This window comes from Sphaeramia orbicularis, chromosome 22, assembly GCF_902148855.1.
Source record: "Sphaeramia orbicularis chromosome 22, fSphaOr1.1, whole genome shotgun sequence".
Taxonomy (NCBI): Eukaryota; Metazoa; Chordata; class Actinopteri; order Kurtiformes; family Apogonidae; genus Sphaeramia; species Sphaeramia orbicularis.
Window position 1 is genome coordinate 19,760,355 of NC_043978.1, and position 17,071 is coordinate 19,777,425.

General features: G+C 36.0%; 1 protein-coding gene across 2 annotated transcripts in view; it reads left to right on the plus strand.

The window, feature by feature from the left end:
- The window catches only part of LOC115413189 (protein jagged-2-like), a 124,129-nt gene that overhangs the window by 80,033 nt on the left and 27,025 nt on the right, over nt 1-17,071 (plus strand). The window contains exons 6-16 of one of the 2 annotated variants that reach the window (XM_030125941.1): nt 1,563-1,693; nt 3,799-3,918; nt 4,044-4,157; nt 6,489-6,602; nt 10,949-11,062; nt 12,168-12,214; nt 12,879-13,052; nt 13,158-13,308; nt 13,418-13,582; nt 14,225-14,338; nt 15,071-15,184. In XM_030125941.1, coding sequence (XP_029981801.1) covers nt 1,563-1,693; nt 3,799-3,918; nt 4,044-4,157; nt 6,489-6,602; nt 10,949-11,062; nt 12,168-12,214; nt 12,879-13,052; nt 13,158-13,308; nt 13,418-13,582; nt 14,225-14,338; nt 15,071-15,184 — 1,358 coding nt within the window. The remainder of the gene's footprint in view (nt 1-1,562; nt 1,694-3,798; nt 3,919-4,043; nt 4,158-6,488; nt 6,603-10,948; nt 11,063-12,167; nt 12,215-12,878; nt 13,053-13,157; nt 13,309-13,417; nt 13,583-14,224; nt 14,339-15,070; nt 15,185-17,071) is intronic. The other variant, XM_030125942.1, reaches the window with a different exon arrangement.

Genomic DNA, 17,071 nt, shown 5'->3' on the forward strand with positions numbered 1-17,071 from the left:
TAAAATGTTGATAAAATATTATAATGATGGTTAATAAATGAACTAAAACCTTTAAAATCCACCTTTTATTGTATAGAAATCAACAATAATAGGAAAAACATGAAAAAAAATGACTTAAATACACTTTCTAGCCCAGCAACATGAATGCAAAAGACTTATCATGCAACACTATCTGTAAAACAACTCAGCAGGTTGAAATATATAGTATATTAGTAGAATAGGAAAGTTCAGACACTGGACAATATTACACAGATTAAAGAGATTTTCTGGGATCAACGGTAAAATGTTGATAAAAGAGTACATTAATTTAATAACAATGGTGATTAATGAAGGAAATAAAACCACCAAAATTGCAAAATTTTCCATTTAATGCGTTGAAAACAACAACAATAGTAATAAAACAATTATCTACTTGATACTATTTGTATTGCAAAGTAGTTTTTTTGTGAAGTTCTATTTTACTCCATAATATTTTTCATATAATTGTCAGATTGTTTAACTTGTGTAATTTAAAGTTCTTCATAAGGTACTGTATGTCCAGTGTACGTTTATTCCTAGCTTTGTATATTTAATGTCCAGGGTCCTCTTTCTCCTGTTTGCAATAAAGGAAATGTCATATATACACAGTAAAAGACAGAAATAAATCGACCAACAGGATATTACATGTAAAGAAACTGGAAATATAATGGTAACGGATATAAATGATGCATGTGGTGTAAGGAGTTTGATTGAAAACACACAAACAAACACACCCTGGCTACTGTGGAATGTCCTCTGGCTCTTTGTGTCCTAAGATTAGGAGCTTCTGTAACATGTCATTCACCTTGATGAAGACGTTCTGCAAATTACAGCTGTGACATTCAGCGTCAACTCAATCAGCTCTTCTGTTTTTTCCTGAACATCTATATCTATAATGTCATTCTTTAGTGATTTAAACAGTTCATAGTTTCATTTTTCCACAACCTGCAGTAGGTTCTTAATGTTTGTCAGACAGATTGTCCTCCACATCAAGTGCTCCTTAGTGTTTTCACACATTGTCAAAGTCATAAATGACTTGTTTGTTATTACTACATAACTCACTGGTTCCGTGGCTCTGTGTGCGTTATTGAGGATACATCTGTGAGCCTGAATTCCCCGAGGTTGGAGCTGTAAATAAGAACACATTCTTGGTGTGCTTGGGAAATAAGAGGCTTTTATTTTACTGATAAATCTACTTGTGAGCCACTGTTGCACTCATTGAACTCCTTCAGACGCTCAGATCACTTACTGAGGTGGAAGCAGCACAGCAATAAAACCGCAAGGCTTTCAACCTGGATCACTGCTGTTTAGGACTGATTAGGTGGTTTCGGATTCAGTAGTTTTGGGGACTCCCTTTAAGTACAGCTGGAGGGGAGAGTCATAAATGAACAAGAATAGGAAGGGCAAACACATGAAAGCGCCCATAATTCCACATCCATATAGTGTTCCATTTGTTAAAGGTAAAATACAAAAAAAAACCAAAAAAAAAAACGACATGAAACTGACATATTTAACCATTAACCTTCATGTTTGTTGTGTTGCAGGTGTAGTTATGGCTGGCAGGGTCCGCTGTGTGATGAGTGTTTGCCATATCCTGGATGTGTTCACGGCACCTGCACCGAGCCCTGGAAGTGCGACTGTGAGAAGAACTGGGGAGGTCTGCTCTGTAACAAAGGTCAGATCAGTTTTGTTTTTTTAAATATACTTTATTTTCTTTTTCTTTTTTTTTTCACACTTTATTTTTATTATTTGATTTCTGTACAATACAAAACAAACATGAGGGACATTTGGGATACATTGACCACATTTATCACGACACTGTTCTTCTTAAGTCCTCAATCTATGGGTCAGAATTTCCATCTCAAATATTCCATTCACAATTTGTATCCAGTCGTTAGTTGTAGATGGTTCTAATTTGCACCATTTTTTTTTGGTAATAGCCTTTTTAATGGATTATGAACGGATTAAATTTATATAGCGCTTTACATTATTGACCCATTATTCATTCGCTCTCACATTCTCCCTCTGGTGGTGGTAAACTACATATGTAGCCACTGGGGTAGACTGACAGAAGCGTAGCTGCCAATTCGCGCCAACGGCCCCTCCGACCACCACCAAACATTCATACGCATTCATACACCAGTGTGAGTGGCACTGGAGGCAAGGAGGGTGAAGGACACAATGGACTGACTAGGACAGAGCCGGTTTCTAACCGCCAACCCTTCGGTTATTGGACGACCCACTCTACCATCTGAGCCATGGCCGCCCCACAGGCTGTTAATAGTGTTTTAAACAAATATCTATCATTTTTTCTTACATTATTACCAATAATACATCCAAAATACATCCCCAAACATGTTTTAGGGATTGCACAACCCAGTATTTTAATAATTGTTGAATATAGTATATTATCCCAAAGTGATGTAAGTTTAGTACATAACCAAAAGACACTGACATCTCCACATTCTCTCCAACAAGTATCAACTCTGGACACACATTGAGCTGTAATTTTAGGTGTTTTGAAAAATCTAATTATACTTTTCCAGCAATGTTCCCTCCATGTTCTTCAAGAAGTAGTTGACTGTTGAGTTCTCCAGATACTGATCCATTCCTCCTCTGAGACACACATTCCTAGTTCTTTTCCCCATATCTGTTTCACATCCAAACTGTTACAGCCTCTCTTCCCCATTAAATGTTTGTAAAGAGAAGATATAATTTTGTATTGTTTAGAATGATATACTCCAATAATCATTTTTATGAGATCATTGTTAATAGAATCAATATTGTGCTTTATTTTTTTTTTATCATAAAAGTCCCTTAATTGTAGGTAATATATACTTTTTTTTCATTGTTTGAATTCTGTACAGTACAAACATAAGGGACATTTGGGATACATTATAAAAACCTTTGTGACTGACAACTGGTTTTAGTCATGTGACGTTGAAATGAAAATTGTCAATTTCTCCCATTTATCATGACACTGCTGTTCTTAAGTCCTCAATCTATGGGTCAGAATATCCACCTCAAATATTCCATTCACAATTTGTAGCCAGTCATTAGTTGTAGGAGGTTCTAATCTGCACCATTTTTTGTTAATAGCCTTTTTCACTGCAAAAATCAAAATTTTACCAAGTGTATTTTTCTCATTTCTAGTCAAAATATCTCATCACACTTAAAATAAGACATAATCACCTGAAGAGTAACTTCTAACAAGTAACTTAACAATGAAACATAAAGAACCTTTTTTTTGGACAATAGATCTTGAAAATCTTATTTTAATAAATCTTACCAAGATAATTTTCACTTATTCCATTTTTGCTTAATTTTTTTTGCTTAATTCAAGCAAAAATATCTGCCAATGGAACATAATAATAATAATAATAATAATAATAATAATAATAATAATAATAAATGAATGAATGAATGAATAAATAAGAAAAATAAAAAATATTTAAATAAATTAAAAACTAATAATAATAAACAGCAAAATCAATAATCCCAAATACAATAATAGCAACAGCCTTTTCTCTCTTTATCCTTCTCTCTCCTGGGGGTAGGAGAGAGAAGAATAAATCTACGTCATTTTTTGATAATTAATTGTGTTAGTGGAAACAAATTAACTTCTGTGGTTCCAACTTATTGTATTTTTCACTTTTTTGTTGCATTTTTTTTTTAGATAAAAGGTGGAGCAGATGATAGAGTTTAGATGTCAGGATGCAGGAATAACAAGAAAGTCAAATATATGTACATGGTCGTTAATGAGCATCCGTTTGTGTGTAGATCTCAACTACTGTGGGACGAACAAACCCTGTAAGAACGGAGGGACCTGCATGAACACAGAACCAGACGAGTACGACTGCGCCTGCCCGGACGGATACTCTGGGAAGAACTGTGAGATCGGTGAGTTTATCCATCGAACACGCCCTCGATCCGGTCGTGATGAGGTCAGGCTGAAGCTCTGAAATATGAGGAAAAGCATTAAAAAAAAAACCAAACAATAATAAATTCCTGTGTTTTGTCTGCAGCTGAACACGCCTGTGCATCCAACCCCTGTGCCAACGGAGGGACATGCCACGAAGTCCCATCAGGCTTTGAGTGTCACTGTCCTGCAGGCTGGTCCGGGCCGACCTGTGCTAAAGGTGACGTAGGCTATTCAGTTACATAATCAGTAATATATTTCATCCCTTTGAAAATGCATCATTGGGTTTTAATTCAAATAAATTTAACAGGAAAATGAATAAAAACTGGCAGAGATTTTTATAGTATTAATACAGAAGAATCTTTAATAACTCTGGGTGTGTCTGGGAATCACGTAATAGGAAGCGTCTTGATTTTTCAGGCATTTAGTATAATTCACTGGTTTGGCTGAACAAAAACTTCCATGTTTTGTGTTTTTTTTTTCACTTCATTAACCCCATCGCTGACAAAATCCACTGTTTTGTGATGTATTTTGCACTGTTCGCATTAGTTTAACCAGGGTTTCTGCAGGTCATTAAAAAGCATTAAAAGTCATTAAATAGATTTTGTGAAAATTAAGGCCTTAAATGGCATTAAAAAGCATTAAATTCGGTGTCCAGAGGCATTAAAAAATTAAATACACTTGATGGAAAAAAAGCTTTGTTATTCACGATTTACTTTGATTATATAAACATTTAATAATTTTGGAAGTATAGTATGATGATTGACAGGCGGAACCCTTTAATTGGCTATTGTTTATGGCCGGTGCACGAAGTCACAACAACGGATGCTTGGAATGCAACGTGCTGTGAGCGTGCTCATGCTGTGGCGAAAGAACGGAGGGAATATTAGCAAATGTGGGGAAAAATGGGAAAATGCGAGTTTCAGCAGAAGTGATTGGAGGAGAAATAAATTGTTGGAATTTGTTGGAATTAATTAAAAATATTATGCAACTTGTTCCACGAAATATTGTTATTTAAATGTAAAAAAGATGTTGCAGTTAATTGCATAGATAACCTAATGAATCCAAAGTAACTGCATCAATAAATCTGAAGTAAGGTGTTGCTTTAATGCTACAACTTTAGAATTACATTTTCCTATCAACAGTATCGGTTTGGATTTACACATATTTAGTGATGGGAAGTCTGATTCTTTTAACTAACTCCATTCTTTCGGTTCATTCGTCTTGCTAATTGATTCCAGATTGATGCAGGATGTTTTTTTAAATGAATGAATCGATTCTCAACAGACGAATGAACCGAAAAAATCGAGTTAGCTAAAAGGATCGGACTTCTCATCACTAAATTTACAACAAAATGTGTGTAAATCCAAACCAATACTGTTGATAAGAAAATGTAACTCTTAAGTTGTAGCATTAAAGCAACACCTTACTTTAGATTTATCGACACAACTACTTCGGATTCATTAGTTGGTTATCTTTGCAATTAACTGCTACATCTTTTTACATTTAAATAATCATATTTCATGGAACAAGTTGCATAACATTTTAATTAAATCTAACAAATTCCAACATTTTATTCCTTAGAGCAGGGGTGTCAAAGTCCTTTTAGTTCAGGGGCCACATTTAGCCAAATTTGATCTGAAGTGGGCCGGACCAGTAAAATAATAACAATAATATACAGACAATGTCTACTCCAAACTTTTCTCCATGTTTTAGAATGAAAAAAGTAAAACTACATTATACATTTTTTTATATCTGCAAACTATCCTTTAAAACAATGTGAATAACAGAAACAAACTGAAATTTCTTGAGAAAAATAACTGCAATTTTAACAGTTTTATGCTTCAGTTTATCATTTACATATGTACATTATAACTTAGAGATCAAAGCGGATCTACAAATACACAAAACATTTAATAACAGACAGAATATTGGTAGAATTGCACTTAAAAGATTTCAGGTTCATATTTGTGCAGGTTATTCTTTTTTTATGAGAAATGATAGTTTGTTTTAGTATAAATACAGTAAAATTACATAAAAATGTTTACATTTACAAAGAGAAAATGTTCGAGTTGTCATTATTTACAGGTTATTATAATCGTATTTTACTAGTCTGACCCACTTGAGATTGAATTGGTCTGAATGTGGAGCCTGAACTAAAAGGATTAATATTTTCAGTGTAATTTTTGCATTTCACAAATTCATCCCGCGGGCCGGAATGGAACCTTTGGCAGGCCGGATTTGGCCCCCGGGTCGCATGTTTGACCCCCCATCCTTAGAGTGTTTTCAGAGCCTGGTTAAAGCCTGTCAACAGTAAATGTATATAAAACTATACATAAAACTGGATCTGCAGTTGGACATGGGCATTAAATTTGTTTAAAGTGCCATTAAAAAGGACATTTAAAAGCATTAAATTAGATTTGCTGATACCTGCAGAAACCCTGTTAACATGCCGCGATTATTTTTCACAGACAGACTTATCCTTTTTCACTGGTAGCATGTCAGATTCTTTTGGCTCTCCTTGTAAACATCAGTGTGCGGTGGATTTCAGACACAGATGAATGTGCCTCCAGCCCCTGTGCTCAGGGTGGAACCTGCATCGACATGGAGAACGGCTTCGAATGCCTCTGTCCTCCCCAGTGGACCGGCAAGACCTGCCAGATCGGTACGTGTCAAAAGAACTCAGAACTGAAGCAGTGTTAGGAAAATGGATTTTCATTTGATTTGCAATTTGATTAGAATGTAAGTCCTGCTGACTTTAGAGTCTATAATATCGCATTAATAAACTGCTCCAGTTGGTACAAGCAAAATGTATTAAAGATATATTAAATACAATTGAATTACACAAATATTAAGCTAGACCAGTACTCTCATTAACTACAATGTTAGTCTAAATAGTCACATAACACTGTTTTTAATCATATTTATGTCATAAATGTTACACTGGTCTACAATTAAAAAAAAAAAACAAAAAAAAAACTTATTAGCTTCAGAGATTAAATGTGCTAAATGTTCCATATTTAAATACGATTAATTGAAAAACAAATGACAAAAGTGCTGGTTTGCTGATGTTTTCAAGGTATATGATAAAGTGTTATTACACACACACACACACACACACACACACATATATATATATATATATATATATATATATATATATATATATATATATATATATATATATATATATATATATATATATATATATATATATATATATTAGTTTATGTACATTTATACAACAGATTTATAAATCTTCCACTAGAGAGAACCTGTAAAGTGAATGTACTGTCATGTGCAGACAGTGTTTTGAAGTAGATCTGGTAGCTCTGAGTCAAATATTTCTTTTTAGTAAAACCCATTCTCTCATTAATTCTCGAATTTCAATTTTGACCCAAGACTGTATCTTGGAAACTTTAGCCAACCAGCATTTTTGACTTGATTTTTCTTTATCAGTAGTGGCATTTCCATTGGACATCTGCGCAAAACTTTACCGATATTTACTAAATGTCGAAAAACAGAAGTGCATAATCTCAGTTTGTCCATTAAATCACAAATGTGATGATTTGTTTATTTATTATCGTGAGATGACATGAGAAGTCATTCCATAAACATGGCAACGAATGTAAATATGGTGTTGATTTACAGATATATTCATTATTATTATATATTACCCCTCTATCTCATACTAAATTTAAAAATGATTGGGTTTCCCGGTGTGTCCACACATACCGCGACATGTTTCTTTTAAAACTCTTCTTGTTGTAACGTCCGTCAACATCCATTTTTTTTTGTTCACGGGACTCTAGTTGTAGAAAAAGGTCTTTCCATTGCAGTTGTGCGTGATATACCAATTGTGAAAAACCATCTCTTGCCAGCGCAAAAAACTTTTAATCGAAAAATGAGATTTTAGTTGAAACTGACGTTTTTCTGTTAGGTGCATTTTTATGCGCAAGTTTTATTTGCACAATTTGAGGCTCAATAGAAGAGCGACTAGTGACTCACATGTGGTAAAATTTCACTATTTTTATTCTGGAAGTATTTTACGTGTAGACCAGTGTTATCAATCCCATATGTCAACCTTGGAAATTCACATCCAGTACAAAAAAGACTTTCAAAAAGATTAACATTTCTAGAGATGTTAAAAATGCAGCTCTATAAACAAAATACTTCTTTTTTTTTTAACTCTTTGACTCTAACTCTTTGCACCACATACTTATACACTCAGCATAATCAACAGCAGCAATAATTTATCACAAAATGCAAGTAAATTTATACTGATTGGGTTTAGATTGTTTACCGTTACACATTTTTACAGATTTTTTCATAATTTACTGTTGCATGATTATTTAGAGCAGGGGTGTCAAACTCATTTTAGTTCAGGGGCCACATTCAACTAAATTTGATCTGAAGTGGGCCGAACCAATATAATAATATATAAATAATGTCAACTTCAAACTGAGTGAAGAAAGTAAAATTAAATATTATGAAGATGTTTGCATCTACAAACTATCCTCTCAAACAATGTGAATAATATGAACAAACTGAAAAAAATGTGTAATTTTAACAAAATAATGCGTTAGTTTATCATTTACACATGTACATTATAACTGACAGATCACGGTGGATCAACAAATACACAAGACATTTAGTAACAGGTGGAATATTATTAAAATTACACTTACTTCTCTTAAGACATTTCACGTTGTATTTGTTCAGATTATTCAGATATTTTTGCAATATTATACTTTGTTTTAGTGTAAATACATGAAAACATTTACATTTACAAAGAGAAAAATTTGGAGTTGTGAGTATTTACAGGCTATTATGACCCACCTGAGATTGAATTGGTCTGAATGTGGAACCTGAACTAAAATGATTGTTAACATCTTAGTGTAATTTTTGCATTTCGCAAATTCATCCCAAGGGCCGGACTGGACCCTTTGGTGGGCCGGATTTGGCCCCTGGGCCATATGTTTGACACCTGTGATTTAGAGGAAGGATTTTTGGATCAATCAGTCTGATGTACTTTTCATTGTGCCCTGATTTAACACACTGTTGCATGTTGGATGATATTTTTGCTGCGATGAAGCCGGTGTGTATGTCTGTGTGTTTATTGCACCTGCAGTGAATGCCATGTGTCTCAGTTCATTCCAGGAATCCTATTTGCTTGCAGAGTTACAGCATATCTGGCTGTTTGTTTATGCTGCCATGTCGTTTAACCAGTAGTATTACTGCAGCAGGACCCACTAATTTCAAATGTGTGTGTGTTTGCATACGCTCAAACGGAGACACTCGCTGGGTATCATCTGCAACTCGAGCCAGGTGACTTGAGTAAAGCTAAAAATAACCTCCCGCCTGGCAACTGCTAGCCTTGGGACCAAATATACCCTGCTGGGGGGTTATCTTTGGCTCCAGACTGGGCGTAACAGGGGTACACTACGGTGAGGCAACGCCCCACATAGCAGACTTCGACGCTCTGCCAGGAAACTCTTTAGAACCTGTAAACATCCAGGGAGGAGCTGAAACGCTGCTGCTTGTGCTGCAGATTCTGTTATTCTCTGCCCTTTTCAGGGACTGAGTGGTACCTGGGGATGAGGAGGATGGCTGCTGATCGTCACCAGTGGGGGTGTGTTTTTGGGAAGGGGCTGGGGGAGGTGTTTAGTTTCAGCAAGCCAACAGGTGCCACTTACCTCCTGGGAGTAGTATTAATGCACTGTGTCGGTTTATAGTGAGCGAGGCGGCACGGCGGGCGAGGCGAGCGCTGCCTCTGAAACTGACCACTTGGTATGCTGCAGGTCGGCCTTCAGGGAATGCAATAGAGAGGCATTAAACCTGAGGGAGGGGAGGTGGGGGGGGCTGCGAAAGAAATAAAACCCTTTCAGACATGAACTTTAGCCTGTAAATGCTCTGGCAATTTTATATGTTGGCAGCCGTTTTTCCATTAAAGTCATGCATGAAATGTTCGCAACTTTTCTGTCAGACGTCCAGGCAGACAGCTCCGGTCTGAATTTAATCCGGTCACAGCAGAAGGTTAAATGTTTGGCACTGTGATAAATGTCTCATTTCATAGACTTTTCCATGATAAGATAAGATCCAGCCAAAAAAAAAAACAAAACATACATATAACATAGAAACAGGAAGACATTTTCTCACAGCATTGACTGTTTTTTTTCTCCAGAGGTAATTATTCGCCTAAAAAAACCTGTTTTGAAATATCTTCCTGATGCATCATGTTAGCGACTTGACATTAATTAATTCACACTCTCACTTGCCTGAAGTATTTATTTTTTAATTTTCCTGCAACCATGCTACCAATGTCAGAAATTTGGCTCAAAAACAATGATGCATTTGTCATTTAATGTTTAATACGTTTATTATGATAGTAAATCACTTGTCAGGACAGAGTGGTAGAGCAGGCAGCGGGGTTGATCAGTTGGACAAAAGAAGGTAAAGGGGTTGACAGTGAGGATGGGAATGGAGAACTAGTTCCAGATTGTTTAATCTATCTGAATTGTAAGCCTTGAGGCTTATCAGATTATTTAATTGATGCCAGCTTGTTTTTCTTTCTAATTTCACATTGCAAAACCATGTCGAACTCTACTGTGGTACTACACTTAGACTGTTAGCTGACTTTTCCACACAGAAAATTGGTCAGAAATCAAAACAAATTGGACTGAGAAGCTAAGATGCTAATGGCAGTGTCAGTTCAAATCCTAAGTAGAAAAGCTGTAACATCATGCAGAACAGATGTAAGAAAATAGGGCGTAGTGTTTTTGTTGTTACAAGCAATCAGTTATTTTCATCAGCATTTATCCTCCTGTTTTAATTCATCATCTGCAAGATTCCAGATGTAAACAATAATCAAACTGTCCACAGATGCTCTGACGTGTGTATTATGTATCGGTAGCGTCAGTTTTAGCCTGTTCTATGGCAGGAAGCTCAGCTTGGTGATGGGGCTGCAGGTTTTTCGCTCTCTCATCTGTCTCTCTCGTCTCCATTTTACAGACGTTAATGAGTGTGCGGGGAAGCCTTGCATCAATGCTTACTCTTGCAAAAACTTGATTGGTGGATATCACTGTGCCTGCTTTCGTGGATGGGTGGGCCAGAACTGTGACATCAGTTAGTATCAATACAATAAATCCTTAGCTGTCCCCTTTAGCTTTAGTACTATTTCAGCTCTAAACTTGTTGGGCTCTGTTCCACTAGCGCTGTATTTTCTTCAGCGTATGTTAAAAAGCTAACGAATTGTGTTTCATTGAGGTTTTACACACTTATGTACCTTATATCCTAGCTTGTAATTTGCCAGTTTAATATAGTAATGAAGGTAAAGTGCTAGCATTGAAAAAATACTCTCACAAATGGCATGGGTAAAACCTATGGGATATGTTATATATACTAGCAACTTGTTGTTTCTGTTATTTAGACCATTAAGGTCTATGTTAACACTTTATTCCACACAGCACCTAGCATTAGCAATTAGCATTTTCACATTGTTAAATAGTTAATTTGTATTGTGGAAGAAAATTAAAATGTATTGTCTTCAAATTTAATGTCCCAGGCTGGAAAAAAAAAACTATTTTGTTGTTGAATTCTAGAAAAAAATTGCCTTAGCTTATTAATATTAATTTGTGAAGCAATTTGCTGTTAAAACCCTTCCCTTAGTCTTAGCTATAACAACAGTTTCCATTTAGCATATGTTGTTCAAACGAATGCTAAGTAAATAGTTGATTTTAACTGTGTCAAATGAGGTGATGGTGACATTTTAGTAAGTATCCGTATATCAAAATAGATCTAGGTCATCATATCGGAACCAAACATCACAAAGATTCTTACAACGGAAAGTCAGTGACTTTCAGATGCTAGTGGAACAGAAGCTAACTCTTTTTCATCCTCTTTCTTGCGTCTCTAAATGGCTGTTCATAGCTGCTCTACCCTGGCCTCACCTTCAAGGCTGTTAAACATTTCCCTGGCTGTTAAACTTCTATATTTAAATCTATGAAATCAAATCTTTGGGGTAATTTCATCTTCTGCAGTTTGGTTTAATCACTAACCTGCATCTCTGAATCTGCACCTGACTTTTCTGAAGGCATGGATCTCTTCCCTTTGATCGTATCGACTTCTTCCCTCTCACAGCTGCACCTTTCAAAGCCGATGCTTGTTGAACTTTCCCATTTGTCAAAATGATATTAAACCTTGATATTTTCTCTGATCGTTCTCTCCACAGACGTGAACAGCTGTCATGGACAGTGTCAGAACGGAGGCACCTGCAAGGTGAGATTCAGAAATGACAAATCTACAGGCAGTGCTGTATTTATAGCTTTGAAAAACACTGAGAGCTTTGTTACATGTTTTTGCAATGTGACATGACACAGTAATGGATTTGGTACAAGATTTGTGCTGCTTCGAAGTGCCTGTCAAAACACAAAAGAATGTGCTTAAGGATATTATGCTTTTGGAACATCGGGTTCTTGTACTGCCTAAAAGAGCTTTTTTTAAAATTGTATTTTACTTTAACGTTACATCTAAGTGACCAATTTTTTGTTGATTATTAAAAGTATTTTAAGTTTTCTTTCAAAATGAATCTGTATCTATTACAGTGGGAACAACTTGACTTAGTCAACACTGAATCTGCTTTCAGGTTCATCAAGTTCTTGCAGGAACTGCTGGGTTTTAATTTCTTATAATTAAAGACATTTAAGATATTGAGACATCCGTGATGTTGTTAGGGCTCCACAGTCCCAACTTTCAGTCCAAGAGTTAAAGAATTTTATATTAGAAAGAAAGAAAGAAAGAACTGTGTCCTTAAAGTTTGATGAAGTGTCTCATAGAGGTCGTTGTTAAAGCAAGTCTTACTTTAACACATGAAACAAAGTGATTCTGGAATTTCAATCACTGAAACAGCAGAGAACATGCTAACTTCTTGTCTTTTTTCCAGGAGGTGGCCAGAGGCTACCAGTGTGTTTGCCAGGCAGGATTTATGGGGCGACATTGTGAAGTTCAGAGGAACCGCTGTGCCAGCGGTCCATGTAAGAACGGCGGCCGCTGCCATGCCCTTTTGGACGCCTTCGTATGTGAATGCCCACAGGGCTTCTCAGGCACAACCTGTGAGGTGAGATACTGATCCAACGAGTAAAATAATCAGATTAAAGACAGAGTTTATCTAATATCTATTTTTGTGAGAGCATTTCCTCACCACCTTGGTTTCCATCTGCAGGTACAAAATGATCTTTGCAGCCCAAACCCTTGTCACAATAAGGCTCAGTGCCACAGTGTCATGGGCGACTTTTACTGCAGCTGCCCAGACGACTACGAGGGCAAGACCTGTTCAGAGCTCAAGGACCACTGCAAAACCAACCAGTGTAAAGGTAAGACTGGCCTGGACATCCAACAGCCTTAGACACTTTATCACCAGCTGGAGACCTTTTTCCTCTTTCCTCTCCAATAATCATTTCTCTTTCTTTTTACCATATCAAGTGATTGACAGTTGTACAGTTGCTGTGGCAACCAACGACTCCCAAAAGGGGGTGTGGCACATCTCATCCAATGTGTGCGGACCCCATGGCCGCTGCATCAGCCTTCCTGCCGGGAACTTCAGCTGCTCCTGTGAGCCGGGATTCACTGGCACCTACTGCCACGAGAGTGAGTCATTATTAGCTCAACACAGACACACACACTATATTTATCATCAGCTACGATCACTGGAAACCACATGATTCTTACAGTAATTCAGGTTACAAGAATACTAACCCTCACTTAGCCAGGTTAGTTTACAGCAGATGGAAAACATGACCAGGAAAGTGACACCAGAGAACCTAGTGTTGACTTGATGGTGAAATGTTTGTATCATGAATCACTGAAAGAATCCAGGGATTGTTTCTTTTTTTTATAGTCATCCTGTTGTAATTATGGCATTTTTTTTACCCATTTTATGTTGATTCTACATCATTTAATGTTGAATCACTTGGTGCATGTAATTTTTTGTGTAAAACACTTTGAGCTTCATTTCTTGTGTTAAAGGTACTCTACAAATTTACAAATTTTATTATTAGTGTTTTTTCTTATTATTTACAAGTAAAATTAGTTGATCAAGTTAGTGCAAAGTCACCAAAACAAATGTGAAATTTCTGGGTTTGAATCTGAGTTTCAACCTTTTTTTTTTTTTTTCGCTGAGTGTTTGGAGCTCTTTCGGTTTTTGGAGCTTATTTAAAACTGGATAACAAATGCCAAAACAATAAAATGAATAAGCTAACATCTGTGAATTTGTCGTCTTTCTGCCTGCAGACATTAATGACTGTGCGTCATCGCCTTGTAAGAATGGAGGCACTTGCATTGATGGGATCAACTCTTTCCATTGTTTCTGCCCAGATGGGTGGGAGGGCAGTTTATGTGATGTTGGTGAGTGTATGTCTGAGATAAATGTGTTTTTATTTAAGTTTATTAAGTTTACAGTCAGGTCTTGGTATGTTGTAGTTCCCATGAGTCACATGTCTGTGGTCAACAGCATCATCGGCAGTTTACAACTCTTACTGCGATGAAAAGAAAGGAGAATTGTGCGCAGATATGCAGATGACAGTGTGATTTACATTAACATTACAGAGAGGGAAAAAATGAAACTGCTCATGTCAGGAGGTGGTTTGTAATCAGGATTTGGTATGAAAGCAAATTCCAGGAAAGTCTTAGTCCTCCACAAGCAAAGAAGAGTTGAGGATTTCCGATGTGACCTCAGACTCATGACAAAATCGTTGAACAGTGTAAAAATAATGGTCCACAAAGAAAGATGGGAAGAGATTTGGATATTTTCCAGAGTCTATGGCACAAGACAGGTTTAAAAGATACAAAGGAAACTACAAGTCATAGCTAAACATCTGTATCTGTAATCAGTCGTCCCTGCATCTGACCTTATAAATGTATCTATCAATAGTACGTCATGTTCTCCGGATTACTTGGTCCATCACAGTTACAGCTGAAGTTGGCCACAAAAGTCACATTTAGAAATGACCATTTTCTGGTTTAATGTGTATTTTCCATCCTAGCTTTTTAATTAGCAGCTGTAAATTTGTAACAAAACACATCTATTTCATATTTTGACGTTAATAAATGGATTGATGTGGTTTGACTTTGTTCCAGATGTGAATGAGTGCAGCAGAAACCCCTGTCTGAACGGAGGCCAGTGTGTAGATCTGTTCAACGACTTCTACTGCAACTGTGTGGACAACTGGAAGGGAAAGACCTGCCACTCGCGTAAGTTTATCTGTGTGTTTTGATGTGTGTCAATATCAGTTTTTCTGATATCCTCTTGAGACCCTGCAATGCATTTTGGTCTTCTGTAGGGGACAAGAGTTTCACAGCTTTACTGAAAATAATTTGGGAAAAAAAAAAAAAAAAAACGCTTTCCACTCTAAAGGATATTCCATGAACCCATAAAGATCCAAACATCCATCACCAACCAAAAGCATCTACTCTTTAATCCCTGTTGATCCACTAATCCTATCAATACATGTAAATAATTGGTGTAAAATACAGTTTGTCATCTTTTCATGGTCATCAGATATGACCCATTTGGACGTTCAGAGGCTCAGTAATTAATTTGGAAATATCGTCATCTTCTACAACATTTATTCACCAGTAAAACCCATGGAGTTGGATCAATGACAGTGAATGGATACACTGGGTTTATGTTCAGTTATTAGTAGATTTAACTGAAAAAGTCATTTTGTCTTCCATTTTCTCTTTTTCTGATATAATAGCATCAACTTTAATCTGAGCTTTTACAAGCATCTACATGATCAGTACATTAAATTTTAGAAAATACCTGATTTTCACTGGAAAAAGGCTAAATATGGAAGATTATTTTATAGTAAATGATTTTTAATCATTTAGGAAATGTTAAATATAGAGAAAAAAATCATTTGGGATGGGCTACAAAAGTAGCACTGGGTCTCTATGGGTTAAAAAAAAAAAGATAAAATAGTTTATTTGTCATTTGTACACATTCAGGTACATAGGAATTATTATGCAGACGTCTCTCAGAGTACAAGTATAAAAGATTAAAAAATGCAATCACAATAAAAGTCATAAGATATACGCAGCATAAAAGCAGTGTAAAAACATTTAAAAGACAATAACACAGTGACTTGTAATAAAGGTCTCAAAATAAATATTCTCCACAAATTGACCTTAAGGATATTGCACATTCCCTCTCATTTTATAATGTCCATGAACAGACGAAGGTAGGACAAACTAACAGTATTTATCTCCTTCCGTCAGTCTCACTGTGGCAGGGAAGAAGCTGTTGTGAAGTATCTGAAAAAGCTGGTGCATCATGGGGTTATAATCTAATAAGGCAATTTTATATAATGTAAAAAAAAAAAGCCATCTGTGGAGTAAAATTGTGGAACAAATTGTGTGTGGAGATAAAACAAATATCAAAGATAATTCAGTTTAAAAAAAGAAATAAAGAACTGATTCTTGTGAGGAACAGTATTTAATTATGACAATGAGGGCTGTTTGTTTATTAATAATGTTGTATTGATAAATATGCTGTAATTATTGACAAAAATTGTTGAACTGTTGAGTCTGTTTGTATGACTGTACTGCCATGATCATATTGTTGCGCATAATTCAATTACTGCATTATGTATTAGTTGTGGTTGAATGCTAAAATTAGGAAAAAAGTACTGTTTGATTTATTGATTGTAAAAGCACTTGAGGGGTAGGATTAAATAAGTTTATACTTCTTCCTACTCCTTTTCAACCATGCAAAATTCAGACTTGCACGTACTTGAAGATAGATTCTGTTCATTTAAATGTTATTTTGTTTTTGTCTTAATTTGCTTCTTTTTGTTTTATTTTGTTTCTTTGCATGTTCAAAATGAATAAATAAATAAAACCTTTAATTTCCTGGGTCACAGGAGGATATAGACACGCTCGTGGGTAAAACAGATTTTTACGAGCAAAAATGTGTGACAAAAGAGAATATTTTCTTCGATAAAGTGCATGAAATATGAAAGGGCTCTGATGAGTGGCTCCTTTGTCTTGACTCAGTTCGAGAACATGTCAGGTCTTATGTGTTGAACTACCTCATGCTCTCTCTGAGGCATGATGCCCTCAGCTCTGCGGCTGTTGTGC